Here is a 9,620-nt window from a genome sequence, read left to right on the forward strand (position 1 = left end):
TAAACCAGTCTAAACCATAAACCAGTCTAAACCAGTCTAAACCATAAACCAGTCTAAACCGTAAACCAGTCTAAACCGTAAACCAGTCTAAACCATAAACCAGTCTAAACCATAAACCATAAACCAGTCTAAACCATAAACCAGTCTAAACCATAAACCAGTCTAAACCATAAACCAGTCTAAACCAGTCTAAACCATAAACCAGTCTAAACCAGTCTAAACCATAAACCAGTCTAAACCAGTCTAAACCATAAACCAGTCTAAACCATAAACCAGTCTAAACCAGTCTAAACCATAAACCAGTCTAAACCATAAACCAGTCTAAACCCTTCTTTGTCGGAACAGGCTCTGTAACTACCAGGCAGGGTCAGGCTCTGTAACTCATTCTACAGCTCTGTAACTACCAGGCAGGGTCAGGAGACCCTGCAACACTTAACGTTAACATTCCTAGATTTTCTACACTTCTAAACGCACGTTTTTTCCTCTTATCCTTGTCAGATATTCCCCAGGACTCACTGGGATAGAAACGTTCAGATACCGGTTGTATCTTATTCAAAAGGTGAAGGTGTCGCCTTCAACACATTCTCTATCATCTTCCTTTTAAAAATTCGAGTGCCTGGCTTCAGCATTCACGGATATGTCTGACTAAGTCTGACTAAATTGTTGAGTGAGATTCTGCTGCAACCTTGCAGCTTGAACATGTCCATGCAGGGTTACACCAGACGGACCTGCCATTGTGACAGCAACTAGGGGGGGGGGGGTGTTTAACGGCAGTCGTACCTGGACTGGAAGACGATACCTTGAAGCAGGTGTGTAAGACATGGGTCACACATGAAGAGAGAGCTTCCCCTGTTGGGCAATGTGCCGAAACGAGCCGTATAAAGGACTAAGTAAAGTCCTACCTGGAAGTGCTGGAATGTTCTGCGTCTGTCTTCACATCTGTCGGAGAACCTCCTGACGGTCCTGAAAAACAGCAGCAGATCCCTCTTGTCCTCCACTCTGCAAGAAAACATAAAACGCTGTTAGGTCAGGTCACCGCACTACATTGTCCATGTCATTATCACACATTTACACAGTGCATTATCATACATTATCACTGAACACCATCAACAACTGCAACAGGTCCTACTTGTTCTCTGCTCTGCAATTTGAAATCAATATGAAATCCCTAAAACAAGTGATGGGATTTCAATCCTGGCCACGTAACAGATAACCCTCATTGACTCCTGTTTTAAAAAGTCACATCCTCGTTCAAGACCTAAAATGGTACAGTCACTGGGAAATCGTGCAACTATACCAATGAAAAGATACCGTAGGGCTGGTTTGAAACAGAGGGTTACCTACTGAACATAGATAGCATGGTTGTTTTTAGAGACTCCGTCTGATGTGAAAATCAGCTGCGGCCTTGGACTGATTCATTTAAAATGCCAGAAGTTTGATTTTATTGTAACTTTTGCTTCTCAAACCAACACGGTGGGGCATTCTGATTATTACTGAAAATGTTGGTTAAAGAAGCTTCTAGAAATGATGATGTGTCTCTGACTGGTTATAATATACAGCGACTTATTCAAAATGGTGTTGTGTTACAGACTGAATTCAAAATGGATTAAAATGGCGGGTATTCTCACCCATCAGTCTTTACGGGTAAGTCTCTAAGAGTTTTTTTGCACACCTGGATTGTAAAATATTTGCACATTATTTTATTTTTTTAATTGGTTGTTGATCATTGACATTTGTCATGTCTTGTCATAGACGTTCAAGCCAATTTAATACAACTGTAACTCGGCCACTCAGGAACATTCAATGTCGTCTCGGTAAGCAACTCCGGTGTTTATTTGGCCTTGCGTTTTACGTTATTGTCCTGCTGAAAAGGTGAATTTGTCGGAAAGCAGACTGACCGAGGTTTTCCTCTAGGATTTAGCTCTATTCCGTTTCTGTTTATCCTATAAAAAAAACTCCCTAGTCCTTGTCGATGATAAAGCATACTCATAACATGATGCAGCCACCACCATGCTTGAAAACATGAAGCGTGGTACTCAGTGATGTGTTGGATTTGCCCCATTTTTTGCAGTATTACTTTAGTGCCTTGTAAACAGGATGTATGTTTTTGGAATATTTTTATTCTGTACAAGTTTCCTCCTTTTCACTCTGTCATTTAGGTTAGTATTGTGGAGTAACTACAGTGTTGATCGATTCTCAGTTTTCTATCCTATCACAGCCATTCAACTCTGTAACTGTTTTAAAGTCACCATTGGCCTCATGGTGAAATCCCTGAGTGGTTTCATTCCTCTCCAGCAACTGAGTTAGGAAGGACGCCTGTATCTTTGTTGTGACTGGGTGTATTGATACACCATCCAAAGTGTAATTAACTTCACCATGCTCAAAGGGATATTGAATGTCTACCTTGTCTGCGAGGTATTGGAAAACCTCCCTGGTCATTGTGGTTGAATCTGTGATTAAAATTCACTGAGGGACCTTACAGATAATTGTATGTGTGGGGTAGAGAGATGAGGTAGTCATTCAAAAATCATGTTAAACACTTTTATTACACAGAGTGAGTCCATGCAACTTATTATGTGACTTGTTAAGCACATTTTTGAACTTATTTAGGTTTACCATAACAAAAGGGTTGAATACTTATTGACTCGAGACATTTCAAATAGCAAAGAAACATACTTAAAACTGCATTTACGCTGTTACTTACGGCACCACATTATCACATCACAAAAACAACATTGAGTTGATGGAAATGGAAAAACTACAGGTGAGATGCTTGCAGGAATAGGCAAGCTACATAACAAAAGAGTAACTCCGCCCCATATTTAAAGCACAATCCCTCCTCGGCAGCCCCTTGTCGGATGAGGCTCCTCTGACATTTCTAGAAACTTTCCACAGATGTTGTCAGCCAGGGGCCCCCAGTCTGAGAGACATCGGGAAGAAGGTTCCATTGCTACGGAGCCCAAACTCTGCTCCCCGCTCTGCTCAGCTCCAATCAGGGGAAGAAATGCAACAAAAAAAGGTGTGATGGAAACATGGCAAGGACGTGACAAATAATTGAACCCGCTCAAACAACGCTGAGGAGACAAACTAAGCAGCGTAATGACTACAGTGTATCTGGGTGGTATATACACACACAACATCCTGTCTACAGTGTATCTGGGTGGTATATACACACAGCATCCTGTCTACAGTGTATCTGGGTGGTATATACACACACAGCATCCTGTCACAGTGTATTTGGGTGGTATAACACACACAGATCCTGTCTACAGTGTATCTGGTGGTATATCACACGCATCCTGTCTACAGTGTTATCTGGGTGGTATATACACACAGCATCCTGTCTACAGTGTATCTGGGTGGTATACACACACAGCATCCTGTCTACAGTGTATCTGGGTGGGATACAGTGCTTTCAAAGAGTATTCATACCCCTTGACTTATTCCACTTTGTGTTAAAGCCCGAATTCAAAACGGATTACCCATCTACACATACTAGCCCATAATGAGAAAGCGATAACATGTTTTATTTTTACAGAAATATCTCAATTACATAAGTATTCACACCCGTTTTGCTATAACACTCCAAATTGAGCTCAGGTGCATCCGATTTAATTTGATCATCCTTGAGATATGATTGGAGTACACCTGTGGCCAATCATCTTGTTTGGACAGGATTTAGAAAGAAACACACCTGTCTATATCATTTCTCCACAGTTGACAGCGCATGTCAGAGCAGGAACTATACCATTAAGTTCAAGGATCTGTCCGTAGATCTCCAAGACTAAATAGTGACGAGGAAGGGTATAAAAAATAAAATGAAATGTCTAGTGTTGAAAGTTTCCAAGAGCACAGAGGTCTCCATCATTGGGAAATTGAAGAAAAAAAAAATAAAATAAAAAAAAATAAAAACGTAACTACCCAGACTCTGCCTAGAACTGGCCGTCCAATCGAACTGAGGTACCGTGCAAGAAGGAAGGACCAACCCAACGACCACTAACAGAACTAGACTTCCTTGGCTGAGATGAAAGAACCTGCCAGAAGGAACTTCACCAATCTGTGGCTTTATGGGAGAGTGGCCAAACGGAAGCCACTCCTGAGAAAAAAGGCACATGACAGTACGACTGGAGTTCATTTGCAAAAAGGCACCTGAAAGACTCTGAGCACATAAGGCAAAAGATTCTGTAGTCTGATGAGACAGAAATATAACTCTTTGGTCTGAACGCAAAGCACTATGTCTGGAGAAAACCAGGCACAGCTCATCACCCATCTAACACCATCGAACTGTGAAGCATGGGGGTGGCAGCATCATGCTATGGAGATGCTTTTCAGCGGCAGGGACTGGGACACCGGTAAGGATAGAGGGAACAATGAATGTAGCAACCCCTACTGAGAACCTGCTTCAGAGAGCAAATTAACTTAGACTGGGGGCAGAGATTTTACATTCCAACAGGACAATGACCCCAAGCAGACAGCCAAAGCAATGCTGGAATGGCTTCAGAACAAGAATGTGAAAGTCCTTGAGTGGCCCAGCCAAAGCTCAGACTTGAATCCCATTGAAAATCTGTGGAAAGACTTGAAGATTGCTGTTCCCCGCCACTCCCCATCTAACTTAACAGAGCTTGAGAAAATCGACAAGGAAGAAAATCCCCAAATCCATTTGTGCAAAGCTGATACAAACATTCCCAAGATGACTCAAAGCTGTAATCGCCGCCAAAGGTGATTGGCTCAGCCAATGGGATATTTGCCAATGATTTCCCGCCAATAAATATCTGGGCTTTTGGATTACCAAGGATTTAACCTTTTTTTTTTCTTCTTTTTTTTTTTACATACTGATGAGCTAGTTAAAAAGCTACGTTTTTTAAATTTTTTTATTGGGCTTATTTTTTAGAAATAGATCTTGCCTCTCCCTCAAACAGCAGGAAGCAGATGGATTAGTCAACTTTCCTGACAGTTCTTGACTATGGTGACACTATTTACCAGAATGCAGCAGCCACTACTCTTAAACCTTTGGATTCCGTCTACCGTAACGCCGCCCGCTTTATCACAGGTGACAGTTTTAATACTCATCACTGCATCCTGTATCAAAAAGATTGGACGATCCTCATTAAAAGTACCGTAGATCAATTCAATATAAAAATAAAAAAAATTTACAAAGCTCTAGTACACAAGCTTCCGACTTACTTAACTTCGTTGTTGAAATATATATATTTTTTAATGAGTTACCAAACCCGTTCACATGTTTGGTTAACTCTTAAAAAAGGGTTCCTCGGATCTCCACCGAATTATGTAAATCCTCTTTTAGTTTAAATGAGTTTGAACAATTATCAGAACTGATTACAGTTAGATGTGGTGTCGCTCGGGGCAGTTCAGGCTGTTGATTGAGGACCTGGTAGCCGAGGACTGTAACTGGTGTGTGTTTAGTATTGATTGTTGTTTTGTTCTACATTATATTGGTTGTTGGGTTTTCCCCTGAATAAATAAAAGAATCAGAAAAATACTATTTATGTAAATAAGATTTCTGTTTTTCATTTTCAATAAATTTTAAAAATACTATTTATGTAAATGAGATCTGTTTTTCATTTTCAATAAATCTTAAAAATACTATTTATGTAAATTTCGATTCCTGTATTTCATTTTAAATAAATTAGCAAAACGTTCTAAAAACATGGTTTTTAATGTCATTATAATTATTAATATAATTTGTGTAAATTGGTGAGAAAATAATAGAAAATGTAATCCATTTTGTACTCAGGCTGTAACACAACAAAATGTGCAATAGGTCGAGGTGTATAAATACTTTCTGAAGTCACTGTACAGTATATCTGGTTGTACAGTACGATTGGGACTTTATCATACTGCTTCAGGCTCTTATATGCATCTTGATCAAATCAAATCAAATGTATTTATAAAGCCCTTCTTACATCAGCTGATATCTCAAAAGTGCTGTACAGAAACCCAGCCTAAAACTTAATGTGTCTTATACATAACAAATCATGTTTTTAAATCTCTCCAAAAGCTCCAATCCAACCAGGTGTCAGCAATCAGTGGCTGTATTGGCATGGCATCTAGGAACCTCTCTCTGCTAGACCAGTCAGCGGTTTACATGAGATGTCGCCAACAGGGTTTTCTCTGAGTAATGATTAAAAAAAAGCCCTCTGCCCCAGACAGAGAAAAATATACAGACTACTTAGGCTACATTCCAAACGGTACCCTATTCCCTATGGAGTGCACTACTTTTTGACCAGGGCCCCATAGCACTACATAAGGAATGGAGTGCAATTTGGAACGCCGACCACAGACTTGTGTGAGAATCATCATCTCCAGTAGTTTTCCACGTCCCGTGTGCCAGCACCGATCCTCTGTCAGACCAGACAATATGATCCAGGCGTATAGACTAAGAGGACCTGTTGCTTCTGCTGTAAAAAGAGAGAACAAAGTCCCCCCACTAATCAATCCAGAGATTTTAGAAGAGAAATCGGTTATTTATGCAACGTCCTTCCTCATGCCTCTAGTCAAAGCATTGAAGACTCAAGACAGACATTTGAGCTTATGCAGCAACAAAAACACACAATTATTACAATAGAACCAGGAAAATGTTGTTGTTCAGCAGTTCAGCACCCCCACTACTGACTGGGTTGAATTTGCATTGCTTTTAACCTCCTGCAGTCCATCCAACACTAGAAATTAGAACTAGAATGACTGACACTTAAATCCTCCTGCAGTCCATCCAACACTAGAGACTAGAATGACTGACACTTAAATCCTCCTGCAGTCCATCCGACACTAGCGACTAGAATGACTGACACTTAAATCCTCCTGCAGTCCATCCAACACTAGAAATTAGAACTAGAATGAATGACACTTAAATCCTCCTGCAGTCCATCAAACACTAGCGACTAGAATGACTGACACTTAAATCCTCCTGCAGTCCATCAAACACTAGCGACTAGAATGACTGACACTTAAATCCTCCTGCAGTCCATCCAACACTAGAGACTAGAATGACTGACACTTAAATCCTCCTGCAGTCCATCCAACACTAGCGACTAGAATGACTGACACTTAAATCCTCCTGCAGTCCATCCAACACTAGAAATTAGAACTAGAATGAATGACACTTAAATCCTCCTGCAGTCCATCAAACACTAGCGACTAGAATGACTGACACTTAAATCCTCCTGCAGTCCATCAAACACTAGCGACTAGAATGACTGACACTTAAATCCTCCTGCAGTCCATCCAACACTAGAAACTAGAACTAGAATTAATTTTGTAAAGTTAGTGTGGGAGAGGTGGAAAATGTATTGTTAACGATCAATAATGACAAACCTCCTGGCATTGACAACTTAGATGGAAAGCTACTGAGGATGGTGGCTGACTCTATAGCCACTCCTGTCTGTCATATCTTTAATCTGAGTCTAGAGGAAGGTGTTTGTCCTCAGGCCTGGAGGGAAGCCAAAGTCATTCCACTACCCAAGAGTGGTAAAGTGGCCTTTACTGGTTCTAACAGCAGACCTATCAGCTTGCTGCCAGCTCTTAGCAAACTGTTGGGAAAAAATGTGTTTGACCAAACACAATGCTATTTCTCTGTAAACAAATTAACAACAGACTTTCAGCATGCTTTTAGAGAAGGGCACTCAACATGTACTGCACTGACACAAATGACTGATGATTGGTTGAAAGAAATTGATAATAAGAAGATTGTGGGAGCTGTACTGTTAGATTTCAGTGCAGCCTTTGATATTATTGACCATAACCTGTTGCTGTGAGAACTCATGTTTTATGGCTTTTCAACCTCTGCCATATTGTGGATTCAGAGCTATCTATCTAATAGAACTCAAAGGGTTTTCTTTAATGGAAGCTTCTCTAATGTCAAACATGTAACGTGTGGTGTACCGCAGGGCAGCTCTCTAGGCCCTCTACTCTTTTCTATTGTTATCAATGACCTGACACTGGCATTAAACAAAGCCTGTGTGTCCATGTATGCTGATGATTCAACCAAATACGCATCAGCAACCACAGCTAATGAAGTTACTGAAACCCTTAACAAAGAGTTGCAGTCTGTTTTGGAATGGGTGGCCAGTAATAAACTGGTCCTGAACATCTCTAAAACTAAGAGCATTGTATTTGGTACAAATCATTCCTTAAGTTCTAGACCTCAGCTGAATCTGGTAATGAATGGTGTGGCTGTTGAACAAGTTGAGGAGACTAAAATTGTTTGCATAGTCAACTTACACACAGCTCTGACACACACACTTATCCCACCAGACATGCCACCAGGGGTCTTTTCATAGTTCCCCAAATCCGGAACAAATTCAAGAAAATGTACGCTATTATATTGAGCCTTATTGTATGGAACTCCCTTCCATCTCATATTGCTCAAATAAACACCAAACCTGGTTTCAGAAAACAGATAAAGCAACACCTCACGGCACAACGCCTCTCCCCTATTGGACCTGGATAGTTTGTGTGTATTGATATGGAGGCTACGTGTTCCTTTATAAATGTATGTAGTTCTGTCCTTGAGCTGTTCTTGTCTAATGATGTTCTGTATTATTTATTTATTTATATTTATTTCACCTTTATTTAACCAGGTAGGCAAATTGAGAACACGTTCTCATTTACAATTGCGACCTGGCCAAGATAAAGCAAAGCAGTTCGACACATACAACAACACATAGTTACACATGGAGTAAAACAAACATACAGTCAATAATATATTATGTCATTCTGTATCATGTTTCATGTTTTGTGTGGAGCCCAGAAAGAGTAGCTGCTGCTTTTGCAACAGCTAATGGAGATCCTAATAAAATACCAAATACCAAATGACTGACACTTTATCCTCCTGCAGTCCATCTAGAACTAGATATTAGAACTAGAATGACTGACACTCAAATCCACTTTCATGTGTTTTACTAAGTGGAGCAGGAGACTGCTCTGAGCTTCAGTAAAGTACCCCATTAAAATAAATAAAAAAACAGGTAAACACTAATACTGCACGTCATGACAGAGACCTAGCTATAGCATGACAGAGATCTAGCTACAGACCTAGCTATTGCATTACAGAGACCTAGCTACAGCATGACATAGACCTAGCTACAGCATGACATAGACCTAGCTACAGCATGACATAGACGTAGCATGACAGAGACCTAGCTACAGCATGACATAGAAGTAGCATGACAGAGACCTAGCTACAGCATGACATAGACCTAGCTACAGACCTAGCTATAGCATGACAGAGACCTAGCTATAGCATGACAGAGACCTAGCTATAGCATGACATAGACCTAGCTACAGCATGACATAGACCTACTACAGCATGACATAGACCTAGCTACAGCATGACATAGACCTAGCTACAGCATGACATAGACCTAGCTACAGCATGACATAGACCTAGCTCAGCATGACATAGACTAGCTACAGCATGACATAGACGTAGCATGACGTAGACCTAGCATACAGCATGACATAGACCTAGCTATATATAGCATCTGACAGAGACCTAGCCATAGCATGACAGAGACCTAGCTACAGACCTAGCTACAGCATAACATACGACCTAGCTACAGACCTAGCTACAGCATGACAGAGACCTAGCTACAGCATGACAG

At 40.6% G+C, this 9,620-nt stretch overlaps 1 protein-coding gene across 1 annotated transcript in view; it reads right to left on the bottom strand.

Annotated features, from left to right (window-relative positions):
• Nucleotides 1-764: 764 nt before the first annotated feature.
• LOC112073756 (centromere protein P) overlaps nucleotides 765-9,620 on the bottom strand; it is a 30,052-nt gene continuing 21,196 nt past the window's right edge. The window contains exon 6 of the mRNA XM_024140988.2: nucleotides 765-999. Coding sequence (XP_023996756.2) covers nucleotides 765-999 — 235 coding nt within the window. The remainder of the gene's footprint in view (nucleotides 1,000-9,620) is intronic.

The sequence above is a fragment of the Salvelinus sp. IW2-2015 genome, unplaced genomic scaffold (genome assembly GCF_002910315.2).
Source record: "Salvelinus sp. IW2-2015 unplaced genomic scaffold, ASM291031v2 Un_scaffold2353, whole genome shotgun sequence".
NCBI classification, from domain to species: Eukaryota; Metazoa; Chordata; class Actinopteri; order Salmoniformes; family Salmonidae; genus Salvelinus; species Salvelinus sp. IW2-2015.